We start from the raw sequence: 18,970 nt of genomic DNA on the forward strand, positions 1-18,970 counted from the left end.
TCTCCTTCCACTGTTACACAAAAGAGTCCTAAGTCAAAGGTCTAAGATGAAGAGATGTTAATGTCCTACCAAGCATTTACTGTGTTTCCTAGTTATTCCCCAACAGTTTTTCATTTCTCCATTCATACTATCTCCAGTAGATTTTTTTACTTACTGTGTTAAATTATTTCTTATAAGCTTAGGTGATAATAGACTTTTATTAAAACAAAAGGCACTATATTTTAAAGTTTAACAGCCCCTAAAGGAATTCCATTTTTTCTTGTGAAGTTCAGGGTACTTATCCTCATTCAATCATGTCATTTACTTTCATATCATTTACTAATAATATCAGCAATAAACTTTAGCTTTTTGTGATATGTTGCTTTCTCTTCATGTAAAGGAATAGAGTTCCCCTGAATTTCTTGATAATAGCATTTTATACCCACTGTATCCTACCAGGTAAAAGCTCTGCAGGAAATGGAGGTGGAGACTGGAGCTTGTGTGTGTGTTTTGGAACCCCCTTCCGTTTCCAAGCAGTTTCAACTTCACCTGTTTCAAACTGTGCTACTTGAGTCTCAGTATTTTCACTACAAAGAGTTTGAGATTTCAATGATGGCTGTCCTTTTTCAAGTTCAAAATTCACAATAAGGGAATCAACCAGAGAGTCCAATTCATTCAAGTTCATAAAAGGCATGGATATTTTCTGGTTAGGATTGTTTGCAGAAGTAGAAGACAAGGCAAATAAACTGAAATAGTTGTTAAAATATCCAGCTATGACACAAATCTTTTCTGCAAGGCTCCTGAGAGGGCTTGTGTTTCTGTATGACCCTATGAAAAACAAAAGCAAGAAGAATCAAATGCAGTATTTTGAAAAGGGAGACCAAGTAGCCCTCCCTCCCTCTTACAAATCTCCTGTAGTCCACAGGTTACTATCAAGACAGGTAATAACCCAGCTAAATACCTTGTAATGTAGAAGAAACAATTTCACAGACTTCAGCTAGGCACTGCTCCAATTCCAAATATTTCGCAGCAATGTTAGTGCTTTTCTTTATTTCCTGATATAGAGATTCTTCTGGTAATTGGGATTCTATTTCTTTCTGTATTAATAAAGAGCAACATAAAAAGAACCAAATACATGACAGTATCTTAACTATTAAACATGCCTATTATGGATTCAGTCACATAAAACAGGCCAATGCTGAAACACAAAATGAAAGTGATTCTAAGTCACAAAACATAACATAGCTCCAAAAAGAAGTGCAGATTGTTGACAGAAAAAAAAAAGCAAATGAAACTGTAAAATCCAGAAAAGGTTTGGCTCTTAGAATATAGATTAAATCATCTATTCTGGCTTTTAATTCAAAATATCAATAACTATGGCCATAAGATATTGCAGTAGCTATAACACAATTACATTAGCATTACTGAACTTGAAGCTTTCAACTTAAAACAAAACAGGTGGTTAGGCTGTTCATAATGAGCACAAAAAGAAGGAAGATAACATACAAGTACTTCCAGAAATACTTTAAGTAAAATTAAAGTAAAATACTTTTGAGTGGAATTGCGGTAGCCAGAAAAGTTAGTGTTTCAAGCACAAGAATGCCACTGAGACAGGAAGTGTTATCATGCAATTGTAAATATACAGAAGGTAGTTTCAATTCCTCCTCTTTGTTAAATGCATCCTTTACATTTAAACCCCAGACTGAAAACACACATTTTGTGAAACATTTCTCTTACCTTTCTGCAATAAGAGATGTTATTTTCAAGGAATCTGGCTAATGCCACAACATCATCCTTTATTCGATTTTGACTCTACAAAGAAACTTCTAATTATATTGTACACTCGATTCAAGATAGAGTCAAAGTACATTAATATTTTAGAAGGATAACAATGAACACTGACATACTAATGAGAAAAATACTCAGAAGCAGAAATAATCTTTTCTGCAACATAATATGCAATTTTTCAAATAAAATAACTGGTAGAAAACATTTTTAACTATATCTGCAAAGTTTTAAATAACCGCTTAATACAAGAGGATCGAATGAGTAGATTTAACTATTGGCTAAAGAAAGGTTGTCCTATAATTTTTGTATCACTGTCATTCTAAGTGGCAGGGGTAATCTCTTAGTTAATAACCTGGTGTTCTCTCCCTCATTTCACATTAGTTCCATCAGCAACAAGCATATACAGGAATCCTTCAGATACACAGGAATCTGCTGCAAGTGAACAGCATTATCTAGAAAGCAGACTGCTCAATTCCTTTTGCTGGGAACATGAAGCATTTGGGAGTTAAGCAAGCAGATAGGAACGTAAAAGATTTTGGACAGTTTCACTATTATCTTCACTATTATCTGGGATTAAGAATAACAACAGTGAAAACCAGAGTAGGAAGGAAACTTTGCTTTCCTTGAAGCAAGCAATTTATCACTCCTCTCTAACTGATTTGAGCCTTTTATCCCAGGACATGTATTTTTGAGTAGTAACAAATTCTTTAGAAATATGTGTTTTATATATCCCTACTCATCAAGCAGATTTTCTTATTGGCCACAGTTCTGCAAATGTCTCAACTTTGAAGAATAAGAACAAAAATAAAAACACATGAGGCAGAAGACAGGATTGCTCAGACATATGTAAACTGTGACCTTTGGCCTTGCATGCTGTCTGTACAAAACAGTTATTCAAAGGGAAAGTGGCAGAGCAAGTTTATATATCCCAACACTGAAAGGAAGCATGTACACTATATACACCTAGTACCTTGCTGAAGAACATTTCAATCTTTACAGAGTATTTTCTTGGAATTCAGCCAGGCTTTCTGTCAAAATGGCTCCCACACTAAGAAAATGGCATATTTCCAAGGGGTACTCTGACTTGCCTACTGGAATTTTCATACAGTCACAGAAATATTTTTAACTATGGTGCTTATTCCTTATTCTTTATTCTCTACTTTTCATAACTCCCTATAGTATCATTTTCCTCATGATTTGTTACCTAAGCAAAATAAGACCACAAAATAACAGGCTATAGCTTAAAAAAAGCCCCTCTGGGCAAAAAACCAAACAACCCACTACTGAATTCAGCATGTAATGACGTCTGTTCTGCTTTAAGTGTCAAAATACACTAGACACACCAATAATAGTATGTTTGTTTCATGAAAGAGCAACTACTCCCCAGAAGAACACAGACTTCAGCGTACCTATTCAATCTGATAAAATATAACTGCTAAACTGCTATTGGGCAGGGAAGTACACACCATCTGTTTATTATGAGGTAGTAGGAATAGCTCATCTTAAAATTACAAGAATAATTATATTAAGGTCTTATGAGAGATAAAAGCTTCCCATTGATGTAATTTCTTTTCGTATTACAATAAATTTGGAAGGTGACAGGAACAACTCATTAATACAATATAAATAATTTGCTGTAACTTTACAGGAAAGTGTAATAAAGAAGTTAAAATACCACTGCTGCTTATCAACCTGGAAAGTATTTGAAGGTCAGCTGTTGATTTCAGTGAATGACATGAAATCAAGCAGGACATTTCCAACTTCTGTGCTATTAAATAACTACTTTAGTCAATTTCCCTCTGAAGTGCCCAATTCATTAAAGTACCTCAGCATACCCCAAGCATTAAGCACATGAGAAGACTAGCTCTTAAAAGATAAAACTGAACTATTTTAATATTTAGATAGCCTGCTGTTTGGGACTAGGACTGTAAGAACACTGTATGACAAAATGAAGTCTCCAAACTTTCTAATAATCTTCCTGACAATAACAGTGAGTGTAGAAATAGCAGAGATAATTACTATTATTAATATAAACAAACAACTTTCAGGATCATAAAGTGTTACTACATATTAAATACGCAATCTTTTTTACAAAAACTTAACGGTAGTATACAGAATAAAAGGTCCACTTGCTCCTTTTTGCCAGTTTTCATATTCTCCCTCTTTCATGGTTACACTGTAAAATTTTACAGAAAACACCCTCCAATACAGAGAAATAGTTCTAAATAAAATACACTTAAATATTCAGTTTACATATGGGTGGAAGGCTAAACACTGTAAAAATTTCTGCAAGATTGCAGTCAATATTCCCACTTACTACCCCTCTCAAACCTCTGTTCCTAATCATAACTGTATTCCTACTATAAACTTCCTAGAAAGAATTGCTGAAAAATAGAAGGACATGATCAAGTGCCTCTAAGATATAGTAGTAGTTTTCAATCTTACTTTCATCTCACCTCATTTTGTGGATTTTGTTTTATGAGTTCTTTCTGCACCATTCTTGCTTTTTCCTGTACAGTATCAATGATAAACTCCATCCCTGAGCCTACTCCATCATAAATGGCAAGTACAAAGTCCTTTTAAAATAAAGGTTCAAAACATATGATTAAAGGAATTTATATCGCCTTGAATTAAAACAGCTTTTCCATAGTGGGCTAGAAATATAATTTTATTTTAAGCAAATTGTTCAGTGCTAGTCTATTCAGTCTCATGTCATTCTTGGACCACAGGTGCTCAGCACTTTAACCTCCTTTTCCTAACTTTCTTCAGATTTCTGAAAAGTCTATGTGGTACTTAATCACAGATTACTGAAATAAGTATTGAATTTCAGTGAAATACGTAGACTTGTACAATCTCAGTGCAGATGCAATCCTAAAAGCACAGTATTTCTTTCTCTTTATAGGTGGAAGTTATACAGATTTAAAGTGTGGGGGGTTTATGGGAAAAAAATATACAAGTTTCAAGGGTATTAACACATATCCATTTTCACCACAAAAGTATTAGATAAACTCTGAAAATACTTAATTCAGTTGATCAAATTGTTATATGTAACAATTTGCTTCTGAGCATAGTTACTGAAAATAAATGTGATGTCAACATTAAAATTACTATTTGTAATCACTATTTCTAATAAACATTTTTTCACCTGTAGACTAGTTGCAGGAATGTTGTTCTCTTCAGAAAAGGAAATATCAGCCCTTGTGACTACTGCCAAGTGTCCTATATATTTCATTGTTTGTTTTACTGTTTGGTTTACTTTGCTCCATGCTTCTGTTACCATCGAGGATATATCTGAAGAACATCCCTGAGAAATAAAAGGCATATCATTCACTGAAGCTAGAAAGCATCTTTGGTCAAAGAGCACACACTTTCTATAACGCAAGCGTTAGCCCACAATAGCTCAAGGCATGTTCAGCTTTATATCTTCCTACTTCCAATGGCGTATCTACCACAGCTAAAAGACCATACCTCGCAACCACAGGGAAGAATGGTACCATTATACTACACAATTAAAAAAAATAATTACTTTTCACAAGGCTGTAGCATGAACAAGAATTTACTGGCCACTGGTTTATAAATTTATAAACAGTAGCACTTCACAACCTAAACTAGCAGTTACTCTTGTCACTACACATTTTATTTTCTCCTTTTATCTCTAAGAACCTGTGCTATTGTCAGGGCCTAGGCACAGAAAGGTCTGCATTACTCTGAACTAGCATATGGAAGTACCAGTTTAGCCAGCAAAAATGCACCCTTTGCTGTTCATCTTCCTTAGGTGTGTCCATTTGTCATTGCATACGTTGGACATTTAAATGTTTTTAGCAAGTCTGTAGTAACTATTGCATTAACGCATCAAACTTCTCTACACACAGATGAATTCTTTAATACTTTACCTGCAATAGTAACTGTAAATAACCTCCCAAGTTCTTTACTTCCTGTTTTATTTCTTCATCAACTTTTATAGATCCAGGGCACTTTTGGACATTGTTAAGCCAGAGCTTGGTTAGAACCACAAGCTGGTCAAATGCAGAGATAATTCTGATGCTGTGGGACTGAGCAGCATGATCAAGACAGAAAACTACAAGAGAAAGAGATCTATCAGAAGGTCTCCTTTACAAAAGAAAGCAGGAATGCTAATTCTTCTGATAGGCAAACATATGAATGCTTGTGCATCTGAAAGACAAGTCATTATTAATGTTTACTTAAAACTGTTATGAAAATAAGACTTACAGTTTTCTTGACATTCTTCATCTTGCTGTTCATAGGCTTTTGAAATGGCAGAAACTCCAGAGAAAATGATAAACAAATTAGTTAGGAGGCTATCTGCTATGCTCTTTCCTCCTTCATGATTCTGTTCCAGTAAATCTAAAGCTGAACTTATAGATTCTTTGCAAATTCCAGGAAGAAACAATTCAGAAAAGCTTGGGCATATGCTGGATTTATTCTGTGAACCTATATGATGTAAAAGCAAAACATATATGCAAGAAACTCTTCATAGTAGTGAGCAGTCAGCATGTCTTTGTAATGACTATTTTACATTGCTTCTTCAGCAATGTTCAACTACTTAAGACAGCAAGTCAGAAAAAAAAGTGTATATAACGTTCTACATAGTTTCTGGATTCAGTTAGTACAAAGACAAATCCCATTGTGAAATTCTTTAACATGAATCCGTCTTTTTCAACAATAGAACCTACATAGAGACAGAAAATAACAAAATCCAGCCAATCTAAAATAACTGATTGCATAAAAGTATTTGGAAGACTGAAGTATCTAGTATTTCAGAAAAACGTTTATAAAACCTTACAAAAAGCTTGGGGGAATCTCAGTAGTTGAATGAATATGAATAGCAACAACTCAAGCAAAGTCTCCAAATTATTATATCAGGATTTAGCCTCTGGCAATTTGTTACATGAACTATCATATTTCTCCAGTTAACCCGCATAGTTAAGCAGAGTAATGTTTTAAGTAAATTTCTTAAATAAGGGTCATGAGTGCTCGTCAGGAAGTTTTTTCTCTAAGAAAGCATAATCAAAAATACAAAAAAAACCTACAACTAACAGATTGACATTATAAACTTGAAGACATTATAAACAGGACATTTTTCATTTTGTTTTCCAACCCACGCTTTTTTTTTTTAACGACTATTAGAAGCGCATGTTTTATACATGTACTAGTTTCAAGTTCTCAGTGTGCAATGAAAAGTTTTCTGCCATATAGTAAGTACCTGATATATAGGAAGTTTGTATATTCTGAATTGGTTGCAATTTTATCTCAGACAAACATCCAGAAATTCTCTTGTTCTTCATGAAACTTCTACTTCTAGGAAAGGATGATAGAGTGAAAACATAAAAAAGCTTTAAAGGGAAAGAATCTCTCTCCCCATACCCACTGAAAGTTCAATGAATAGTAACAGACATCAGGCAAACAAAACAAACATCTACTTTTATATAATCGAACTTGCTAACACAGAACCTAAACCAGAGTGAAAGCAAGACAATACAGCCCATAGAAAGGATCCTACTCACTTTCCTCAGCCTCTTGCTACTATAGCAGGATCTTCATTCCACGTTTCCATTTTTAAGGTACTGGTTTATTACTGGATTATTATTATCTAGAACTTGAGACAAAACACATTTCTTTCCCACCTACTGGGACCATAAAAAAAAGCCAACACGTCTGCTTTCTAATCTTGTTCGCTGGATAAAATTATTTGCTTTTGGAAAGCCAGATAAGAGGGCTTTTTTTTCTTGGTAGAAGGCAGATGTTCTGTAAAGTTCTCCATTGTCAGTTAGACAATCTAACTTAGCTTCTCTGGCCTGGCTCCTTGGTTGCCAGTGCCCAAGGCCAGCTCTTGATAAAAGAGCTGTTTGAGAAGCCTCAGCCAGCCTTGAAGCTGTTAAAGCAGCTGGAAGGAGACTCAGCAGGGGCTCCCCAGCTTGTCTTGAAGCTATGTTTAAGATGGTCTGCTGCCCTTGGTCCTGCCTGACTTACAGTGCAGTTGCAGTGTAACCACCTGTGCCTAGCCACATATACCATTAATCTGGACCTGCAGACTTGACTTCCCAGTTTGACCCGGGATCTTGTCACAATAGCTGTGTCAGGCAATCACTGGACTGCAGGCTGACCCTGCCTGATGCTTTGAGCCAATTTCCCAGCTTAACCTCAGCCCTGCTTCATCGTTACATACTTACCTGTGGATGTGGACTGTTGGCTGACCCTGGTTGTCATCGCCAGACCTACTCTGCTCACCTCACTCAGGTACTGTGGGGCTAGACTCTTTTTTGCAAGGGCACTGCCCTGTCTACCCTGTTGTCACATTCAGCCCCAAACTGCCCTTCCCTTTTGGAACAGCCTGTCCTTTATGCTCCATGACACTACACATCAGGAGCACCAAGCCTTCAAGTAGCACATAGAATTAAATTTATTTCACCAGTATGTGTGACTGACATCAGTTAACTGCTGTCAGCGCAGCATGCAATGCCAATTTCCCTTTCCAAGTACCTCTTCTTGTTCAGTTCAGCTTCTATTGTTGCATTTTAAAATAGGCAGAACAAAACCAAATACACTTCTGAGATTCAAGAAGACACATTACAATACTGTCCAGAAGGCAGCGTCAGACAAAATGGTATTCCAACATTATTCTATCATTAAAACAGTATAAAGAAACTGTTTATCCATTGCATTCTTTTCAGATAACTTTTGTTTACTTTGAATGGTCAGGAATGCTTTCCAAAACTTACAGTCGGATAAACTGACCCGCTTTACAGCAGAATAACAATAATCATATGGGCTGCTACCCACTAGCAAAGCTATAATTAAGGATCTGTTAGCATTTCCTTTACAAGCTACAATTTGCAGAAGTTTGCAATTCACTTATAAATATTGGTACAAGGCTAAAACTTGAAATACAAGGTCCCAGACCAGCTGCAATTTACTCCTTAAAAACAGTGCTTTCGTATTATACAAGTATGAAGAAAACATTAAAAACTACACATTTCACTCTGCACTGATGATATCTAGATACATGGTTTGGAAAGCCTTACACGTTTTGAAAAAATATACTTTTGGGTTTGGAGGAACTTTTGTTCCTATTTCTTGTCCATGAAGAAGGGTAAAAGAAGGAATGAACAGAAGAGAAGAACTCATCAGTTGGCACAGTGCACGGGGTAAGGATGGGAATAGATGTCCAAGTGCCTATTTAAAATTGCTTGTGCTACTACTGACATATGTGGGTATCTGTGACCTTAATGTGTGGGTCCTCTGCAGGTTAATTAAAAATCCTGTGCTACAGACAAACATAATATCAATTTCTAAGATAGCTTTCTGAAATAATTGGGAACAGCCTTTAATTACCTCCATCTAGTTGTCAATAGTCATACATAAAACTCTAGGGCACTGATCAGGCATACATTGCATATATGCTATGCCTGACCTCAGAAACATTGCTGTTTAATCTGCCAAACTGCTTTAGTGGGCATACAATTTTTATTAGGAACATGTTGCATACTAACACGCATTTCATAAGTGAAGCTAGTAAAGCACAGTAAGGTAACATATTTAGTTCAAACTTTACCCCCCCTCACAAATGTACACATAACTTTTCATTTAATTTCTGAGTTTGACGTTATAATAAGGTAAAAGAAGAATTAATAAATAAAAGACTACATTAGTGTCACAGTAGCATGTTTAGATAACTACACAAATTTTTTTTTGCTTTAAGCATAGATGAAGGAGCTACAAATTAGTATCACCTTCTTCTGGAAAGAGAGGAAACTGAGGCATCTGAAAGGTCAGGTTCCCAATCATCAGCAGGATCATAAAATACATCAGCAGCTTTATTGCTATCATTACTCTGAAAACATAAAGAAAACACAGGGGAGGAGGAGGGTTAAACGGAAATAGAGTTATAATAAAGCATACAACATATGGATGAAAGCAATATGTTCTACTAACAGCAGAACAGTAGTTTTAATGTTTTTTCTTTTGTTAGAATATTTATAATCTAGAAAGTAACTAACTGCCAGCCAACTTGAGGTGTAAGTGTTTGAAAACAAACTAAAACAAGATAAACATTTAGTGAAGACACCTAGCTACCCAGCATCTGAGATACAGGAACACCAAGTACAAGATCTTTTCACAGCTCTCTCCACATGACAGATTTATTAAAAATCTGGGCATATATAATTTAGAATTTTTATTTATTTTTATATCTGGATTTGTGTAACAGTTTTAGCAGTATTTTTCCACAGGGAATAGAATCCAGTCTCTGATATTGCCAAGATCCAAACAGTTTTTAGTAATAAATATGGCAATATTCTTCTGTCACTGGAAATACTTGCATATTACAGAGTTACATCATAAAAGGAGTGTTTCCTCAATTTTTTTTCTGGCTTTTCTTTGATGGTTTTTTTCCTTTATGGACAAAATACTGAAAGATTTTTATTTCAGATATATACTCATATATGAAGAAGTTATTGTTTCAAATAAAACATAATAATTTAATGAGATGTAATTATTTTCTAACGGAAAAAAAAGAGCATTCTGAAGTGTAAAAAGCCTTCATATTTTTCCCTCCAAGCACCTTCAGTGCTCCAAGAGTTGAGACTTCTTCCTCTGCAAACTTCAAGTATGCTATTTATGCCAGAACTTGATTTGTGTTCAGAAATAGCAAGCATCCAAATATTTATTTATATATTATCTGAAGCAATTTCTACTTCTTTTTCAATACTGCTCCAGGCTATACATAATACAGATATTGAATGAAAAGAATTTATATGATCAGGAGAACCACAAATTCAAGCACACAACAAATTTAGACAAGCTGTTCTCTTAACCTAAAACCTGGTCTTAAATATATATTTTTCTTTTGTGTATTAATTAAAAAAACCCAAACAAGTACAGTAAAAAAATACAAGTTCATTACAGTTCTTCTGCATTGCTTTGTATCCTTCCTTCACGTTAACCGTCTCTCTCTCATCTCCAAGAACTTTCCTTCCTTTACCCTTCATTATATTTTACTGCAGTCTAAAACAACTTTCAATTCATATGGCAGAAACCAAAAAAAAAAAAACCACCAATGATCAGCCCTGGAGATTGGAAAATCCCAGAATACTCTATTGCTACTAAAAAAAGGAAAGTACTTTTAAAGGGCCACCAGGTCTGATAGTCTGGGTTTTTTGTTTGTTTTGGTTTGGTTTTGTTTTGTTTTTTAAAGTAGTTCTTAGGCCTCTTGAGTCTTCAGCTCTAAACCAGAAAAAAAACCTCACCATAGAATGCAATGAAAACACTGCCTGTTCACATGGAGTCATATAAACTTATTTCTTATGACATTTCTCTCTTTAGAAGATAAAAAAAATACCATTCTCCCAGCAAATAAGAGCTGATACTGTAATCTTATTTGTATTCAGTAATTTGGAACCATTGTCTACCTTTGTGTAATTACAAAGAGTTTAGGTGATGGTTAATAGTTTTTTGTGAACACAGAATCAAATGTAGGTGCTGGTCCCACTTCTCCCTTTCTTCTATTTTACATCCTCCTCTTCGATACAAAAGATAGTATGATATGCTCCAAAACAAAGTACTGCACATTTAGAGAGGTGCAGTACAAAAATACCCAGTTTGTCTGATTAAAAGCAATGGAATTATAAAAAGGAATTAATGTGCACCTTAATTGTCAATTTATTAAACAAGAAATGATGAAAAATGCCTTTAGAAAACTCCCATTGAAGAACCTAAAGCACATACAGACAAAAGCAACCAACAAAGTAACTTACCAGAACCAAAGAAAAATAGATAGAACGTAGTAATTAAAAGTCAAGTGATACCTTTAAAAAGTCAAGTTTTCCTCTAGAACAGATAAACAATTGAACAGCCAGAACCACAAAGCAGTCATTGTATTACTACTTCAAAGTCTGTACACAAAATGACCTGAATAAACTCACTGATTTCTACTGTCCTCTTTCTGTGTGATAGACAAATCAGTGCACATGTGTTTAATAAAAAAAAAATCTCATGTGTCTTGGTGTTTAAGATCACATAAACAAAAAAACCCCAAGATTTTCATCCTGCGTGCTTATCAAAATCTTATCTTTAACAAAATATTACTGATTATTAGTGCGTTTTCTTCAGTTGTTACAGACCTCATAGAGTTCTTTCATGGCTGCTAGTTTGCATTCAAATTTCTCCAGGCTCCAGAGAGTTGCTATTCCCAGTTTGATGTTACGAACCTGCACCTGAACAGAAGACACTGTTCCTGTTTTATCATCAATTTTGTCGTGCCTAAGAATTTGAGAAAGTTTAAAAAAAAAAAAAAAACAATAAGAAAAATAAAATCCATTATTCATATTGCAAAAAATAAACAAGGTGCTTGTAGACAGGATTATACAGAGAATAAAAATTTGATTATAAACACAGAAATTGCTTGAGACATCATGTATCTCACAAAACATACATTAGTGTAGCCATTAAAATTATTTTGATGTAGAGGAAAAAAAAAGGAATCCCTGTATTCAGAGATAGAAGTAGATACTAGCATACAAATTCCTGGCTCTCAAGAAACTCGGGACCAAATATATGCTACAGAATTCTACTAGCAGAATTCTTGTTGAAGAATGTGAAAAGACAACATCTGAAAAAAACGTTAATACATACACCTACTAGAAAGTCCTAGCTTACCCACATTTACTGTAGCATTTTTTTGAAATGATACAAAGTTTCCTCTGCACTAATATATCTCTGCTCATACCAAGAACCCCTGACCAATATACAGGTCCACTTGGAGAACACTCTTCAGCTACAACTAGCAAGTAGAATGGCACAGCAAGAGATCTGTGAAGTGAAACAACTGGTCCTAAGCACTCAATATCCACTATATGCACATTCTGAGGTTTTTACTTCGAACTACCTCTGTTGAAGTCCATGTGAACTGACCACCTCCTAGTGGCTGACACATATTCCCTGCTTTAATTTTGTCCAAAAGGAATGCAGTTAGTGTGCTTGCGGACCACTTTAATATGCGAAGTGAAGCAAAGCAGGATGGACAAGAGCATCAGAAGATTCACCTCCAAAGCACACTCAATCCAAAATTAATTGTCTGTAGACATACCTTTAAAGTCTTGATCTAAAATTCAAATTTGAAATTCACATTTCAAACTAACAAGGCTGAACTACACACTTAAGTACAACTAGTCTGGAAAAGTGATTTATCATGTTCGATTTAACAAAATTGTGAAAAGAAAACCAAACAGCTCACTGCACATCCAGAATCCACCCAATTTTTTTTTATATATATATATATAAAAAAAAAATATATATATACACCCAAATATATATATACACACACATACCCCCTTATAATTAACTAACTTAGATACTCACCTGTAGAAAACAGTGTTTTTCCCTAATTCATTACTAATGGTGTTGGCCTCTTTGATCATCACAGATAGCTTCAGAGAATTCCAGGTAAGTGGAACTAATAAACAACATAGCACATAATGATTAAGTGAATCAAACAATGTGATGCAACAACTTCAGGGTAAAAAAAAATAAAAAATAAAAAGAAACCACAACCAGAAAACTTGAATGGAATTTAGCCAACAACAGTTCTGTGAATCCCCAGTACCTTGGGAAAAAGTGAGCCTCCTAGCCAAGATAACCCTTTATAAAAGGTCAGGTAAAGGGTATTTCAGAAACAGAGGCATAACACCAGACACTATACAGTAGACTAATCTGAGATAGGAAGCTAAACAGAATAAATTCTGTTACGCCAGTTTCCCCAATGAGTTAATGCCTAACCAGTTCAGCCAGACAGGGGAAGAACTACTAAGTAATTGGGGTAAATACAGGCTACGTGTATATCCAGCTAACCACCCTGACCATGATTAAAACAAAGCTTTTAGCACTGTCTGATATATGTGGCTTATGAATGGAAAGGATCATAGCAGCCAAAAGGCTCTTCCTGTTCAGGATTGTTAGAGAAAGATAAAAAGGTTATGGATCCATACGCACTAAATCCAAGCCCACCGAGCAACAGAGAAGTCAGCATTGCCCTTGCAACACTATGTATATACATACTAGTCATAGTTTTATTCCCACTTCCACGATTCTTCTGAAGGGTATGTATTTCTTCAGCAATCTTCTGCTTCTCAGCTTCCAGAGCTTCAAGTATCTTTGCATGACGAATAGTATGATCTTCTAACGCCTGGGGGAAGCAAAAAGAAAAGAAAAAAAAAAAAAAAAAAGAAAAAATCCCAAACTCTTAGTGCTGTTTATTTAAGCAAAATTTTTTTTTGCTGTCATTTTATGGACTCTCAGAACAGAATGAAATTTATATTGACATCTGCCATAATGATATGAAACCCTTCATCTTCAAAGATATTGACATACTTAAAAATACTGGAATTAAAAAGAAACAACTTTTTAAAAAATTAAGTCATATTTGTTGCAGCAGTCAGATATATATATATAAAAACACCAGCTAAAAACCAGTCATTACTGACATTGATGCCTGGAGTCATAACTTCTGGCACAGGCAATGGTCACTAAAGTTTGGTACATGAAAAAACCAGCCCACATTATATAAGAAATAAGGTCAGCATTAGTTTATCCCCAAATTTAATACAATATCATATTCAGAGAGTAAAGAAAACATCTGTTCTTTTGCATAAGGTCATGTAGAACAAAAAAACTTCAGAAACACTTCACTTACAATGATTAAAAAAAAAACCCACCAAACAACAAAAAAACCCACACAAAACAAACCACAGTTTATCACCTAAAAAAATCCCCCCCCACCCCCCAATTACCTGCTTGGTAGCTAAGGTCTCCATTTCTAAACGCTTCTTGTTGAAGTGTAATTCTAGCTCAAGATTTTGCTTCGCCTTCTCTAGCTCCTGTATTTTAGTTGCAGCTTTTTGGTTATTCAGTTCTTGGATTTGCTTCTTACGAGATTCTTCTCTCTAAAATAAAAAAGGACAGATGAGAGGAGATATACCACTTCCATCCCTTAGGCAGATATTAAGGTTTATTTTCACTTCAATACATTTAAAACATGCAGCCCCTGTGGACTACTCAGCCCAGTGTCAGCAATAAAAGGTTACATCCCAGTTCACAAGCATTATATTATGTCTTCTATAGCACATTTAAGAAATAAGATACTCCATAATTGTTACTGGTTTACCATGATTTACTATCCTATGTAGACCTATATATATTGTAAAATTATTTAAAAGACTAACAACAAAGCAGCATGCAAACTTGAAAAAAAATAAAGCACCATATTAACTAAAAAAACTGTAGTAATTTAAACATCTCATAGAATAAGTTAGATGTTCTAGGGATTTTTCTTCATATACAAGTTACACGCTCATCAGATTCACACTGGATTAATTAGTTTCTGGCTAATTCTATAAACTAAAATCTTTATAAAGTAGGTATCCCCTTCAGAATTACTCTAACTTCTTGTGCTAGTAAAGCTGATTTTTTTAAAAAAGAATGAGGCTTAGTATTCCCTAAGACACTGTTATAACATGCAAGACAAAAAAAAAAAAAACCACCACACAAAAAAAAAAAAAACCCCAAACAAATAGAAACCCCATAGTACACCTTCCGTTTCATTTTATTGATATGTTTTATGTAATGATGCAATGGCAACTTACCACTTCTGCTTCCAGTGATTTTATTTTGCTTTCATAAGCTTCTTTTTGTGAGGTCAGTTCTTGCTGAACCATCTCTTTCGCAATTTGGACACTTTGCATCATTTCTTCCTTGGCTTTGAGCCGTGCCTCTTCAATTTCTGATTCAAGCCTACATGTAGAAGTATCATACATTTAGAATACCAGCTTTAATCTCTTATAAACTGCATAGAGATTACAATAATTTCTTCTATCATGACAGGAGCCTCCAGTTTTAACAGTAAAAATATAAGGGTTTGATTTTTTTTTTAAAAAACAACTTTTATACTTTACCTAGATATTTTTTGTTTTGTAGGGAAAATGTAGACACTGGTAAAGATGAAAGACATTCCAGAATTTAAAAAATCTACTTGATTTCCCTATCTATTTTATCATGCACCTTTCACAAAATTAAGAACTGTCATAGAAACTCACTAAATCAGATTAAGATGCAGACAAGAAAATTTTAAGTCAATGAGTCTTGCAGTTTAATAACTCTCAGGAATGAAGCAAGTACAAATAACACTTCACTGTCTCTCAAATTTTCCACCATCACAGAAGACCGAGGTTGTAACTTTGAATTCTTCTCGTTTTCATAAGGCATTTCCTTTTCAGGCTTTAAATCTCTCTAAAACAACAAAAGTCAGTTTCAGACTCATTATGTGCTCAGAGAGAAATGTAACTGGAGATACACTACTTTGAGGACCTCTGGAGCTCAGTGTTTCTTTAATAGTGGTCTACATGCTTGAGAACTGGACTAGATAGTGGTGATCACCTCTTAGAGGTATACATTCATTTCAGCTAAGTCTGGGACTTCCATTTCCATTAAACATAGAGTTAACAATAACCTTGCTATTTTCCAACTTTCCCTTATTGTGAAATAATTAGTAATAGTAAATTTCTTATTTCTTAAACTTATTGCACAGTTGCATTAACAAGTGAATTTTTAGAATGAGAAGATACAATACTTACTGCATTCTCTGTGCAATAAGCAGCTCATTCTTTGCAAATTCAAAATCCTTTGGACGATCATGCAAAAACATAGTCCCACAAGATGGCCTTTTAACTTTCTGAACTTCTACCGGATGGTTAAACCTGAAATAATGGTCTCCCCCAAGGATCACTCGATCACCCTATTAGGAAAGGGGAAGGGGGAAAGTTTGTTCTATAACTTTTATATTATAAGCAAGTTTACAGTGCTTAAAACATAACAGGTGGGGCTAGAAATCAAAGAGGAAGACCCTAATATTTTACGGTTTCAGAGCCTTCTAAGAAAACCTGCAGTCTGAAGCTGTAATATTAACAACACTAAGAAATCCACACATGCACATATTACTCTTACCAAATCAATTACTTACATGATGCAGAACTGTTGGGTCTAAAATGCATTTCCCATTTACGTATGTTTTTGCTTCTCTCAGTGGAATAATACTCACTTTGCCAACAGTATTTTTTATAACACTGAAAACAAGAAACATTTGCGATATCAGTAGATCACGTTAATTGCAAATGATGTTTCTTAATAGACTAAGATTCATGTTTTAAATAGTGTCGTGTTACTGTTTTTCCAGATGTGGATTGTCTTCATACTATTTAGTTACTACATACATAATTAATGAGTGACAACCTATATTTTGGAAGAGAATCGATATTTAAATCTAAGAAGAATTCACTGCTAAAAAATTACTACAATACCCTGTCATCTGAGCATTTCTTTAATAATGCTTAATTTCCCAACATATCTTTCATATTTTTAGTAACTGATCAGTTAAGTTTCTTCCAGCATTTTGTCTACGATAAAGTGCATGTAATGCACTTTAAACAATATTTCTGCAATATGGTCAAGTTGCTCTCTACTTTTAAGTAAGGGCTGTCAAGGCATTTCACTTTTCCATTGAACTTAATGCAACAGAGTTATCACGCAGCATCATTTGATCAGGTCCTTCTCCAGCATGTCTGCATGAATAGAAAAGTTTGCTACAAGAATGATATGAACAAAGAAATTAAACTACTTTGGTTAACAGATTTCTAAAGGGAACAGAAGGAAGTTACCTCAATCATTGAGCACTATAAAAATTATCCCTGAATAGTATTTTCCTGGTTGGAAATAATTTTTTGTTACTACCAGAAGGAAGAGTGACTACAAAAGAAAGGGAAGGGTGAGAAGTAGTATTTCTTGCTCTCACTTCAAGTATAAAAAGAACACTACATACCAATGGTCATCAGCAATTAGCACTCCGGAAAGCTGGATATCATGCTTCGAATTTGGTGTGTACCTTCCAACTGTAGTTTCTCCTTCTTTGATCATATACAACAGCACCTCAGAAAGCTGAGGATCTTCATTGAGATTGACGAGGTTTGGTAAATGATTGTCTATTTTGAATGCAATTCCTGCTTTCTAGATAAAAGAAAGGTCTGCATAAAAAACAATTTACTTTGTGCATTCAAATATCTATATTAGATTTTTCTAAGAAGTCACAGTAGCCTGTTGAAATAACAGCATTAAGGAAACAAAATCTTACACCTGTTCTTATTCTTCTGCAAGGCTTGCTGATGTACTATCAGCACATAGTACACTATCTGTACTATCTCCTATAGAAAGCAAAGAAAGAAAATGTACCTGCAACTCTTTTATATCTTCCATTTTCCTTTTTTCTGCTTGTTCAAATTTTTCTTTCCAGGCCCTTAATATATTAAGGGGAAAATAATACAACATATTAGGAGAAAAATTATAGCATATAAATTTTATCATTTCTATTTTAAAGTAAGACATTAACGACTGCCCTACCTTTGCATTTCTGCCATGTCCCTCTCCTGCTGGTGCAATTTTACCCTCAAAGATGTTATTTCCTGCAGATAACGTCTGTATTTTTCAGGATCAGTGTTCAGAGCGCTTTTCTGAGCAGCCTTCAGTTTTTCAATTTCAGCTTTCAATTCTACATTAGACAAACCAGACACAAAGTACACATAAAAAATGAAGACAAAATAGGGTTTAGACATTTCAGTATGATACTAGAAAATTCATCCTGTTATTTAATTAAAAATGAAACCTTTCCCCATTCCAGGTCCTCAAGTATGGCCTAAGATACCATCTGAACTTTGGCAAAAAAAAAAAAAAAGCTCAAAGAAGAATAACATTAAAAAGAAGATACCCTAGGTTGTATTAGTCTATTTGACAAGTGGTCAGTCAACACAACAGATTATTAATAGCAACAACTCCTACTGAGCAATAAGTTAAACATACATGCAAATGAAAAACCCTCAAAGGCTGCAGATGTTAACCTCACCTCTGATGAGCTTGGCATTCACATCTTCATTTACTTTAGCAATGTTGATAATTGAACAAGCTTGTTTTGCATAGCGAAGAGTGCTGAGTGTTTCTTCCGTACTGCTGGCAGCTGGACTTACTGTGGCAATCATAGCAGTTTGTGAATTTCCACCAAGACTTTCCTTTAACAACCTTCATTTGACAGGAGAGTAGAAGTCAACCCCCGACCCCCACATTGAAATAAAAATTAAACTTCTCAATCTGA

The 18,970-nt window shown here is 34.7% G+C and overlaps 1 protein-coding gene across 1 annotated transcript in view; it reads right to left on the reverse strand.

Moving 5' to 3' along the window:
- Positions 1–365: 365 nt before the first annotated feature.
- The window catches only part of KIF14 (kinesin family member 14), a 29,162-nt gene continuing 10,557 nt past the window's right edge, over positions 366–18,970 (reverse strand). Inside the window, exons 10-29 of the mRNA XM_059822065.1 lie at positions 18,725–18,897; positions 18,226–18,373; positions 18,058–18,121; positions 17,651–17,835; positions 16,796–16,898; positions 16,410–16,570; positions 15,423–15,570; positions 14,571–14,723; positions 13,840–13,966; positions 13,144–13,237; positions 11,907–12,045; positions 9,519–9,619; positions 6,992–7,086; positions 5,998–6,219; positions 5,661–5,845; positions 4,913–5,071; positions 4,224–4,343; positions 1,717–1,791; positions 941–1,076; positions 366–807 (exon numbers count right to left, since the gene is read on the reverse strand). Of these exons, the coding sequence (XP_059678048.1) occupies positions 416–807; positions 941–1,076; positions 1,717–1,791; positions 4,224–4,343; positions 4,913–5,071; positions 5,661–5,845; positions 5,998–6,219; positions 6,992–7,086; positions 9,519–9,619; positions 11,907–12,045; positions 13,144–13,237; positions 13,840–13,966; positions 14,571–14,723; positions 15,423–15,570; positions 16,410–16,570; positions 16,796–16,898; positions 17,651–17,835; positions 18,058–18,121; positions 18,226–18,373; positions 18,725–18,897 (2,980 nt within the window). The 3' untranslated portion in view covers positions 366–415. The remainder of the gene's footprint in view (positions 808–940; positions 1,077–1,716; positions 1,792–4,223; positions 4,344–4,912; positions 5,072–5,660; positions 5,846–5,997; positions 6,220–6,991; positions 7,087–9,518; positions 9,620–11,906; positions 12,046–13,143; positions 13,238–13,839; positions 13,967–14,570; positions 14,724–15,422; positions 15,571–16,409; positions 16,571–16,795; positions 16,899–17,650; positions 17,836–18,057; positions 18,122–18,225; positions 18,374–18,724; positions 18,898–18,970) is intronic.

The sequence above is a fragment of the Gavia stellata genome, chromosome 10 (assembly GCF_030936135.1).
Source record: "Gavia stellata isolate bGavSte3 chromosome 10, bGavSte3.hap2, whole genome shotgun sequence".
Taxonomy (NCBI): Eukaryota; Metazoa; Chordata; class Aves; order Gaviiformes; family Gaviidae; genus Gavia; species Gavia stellata.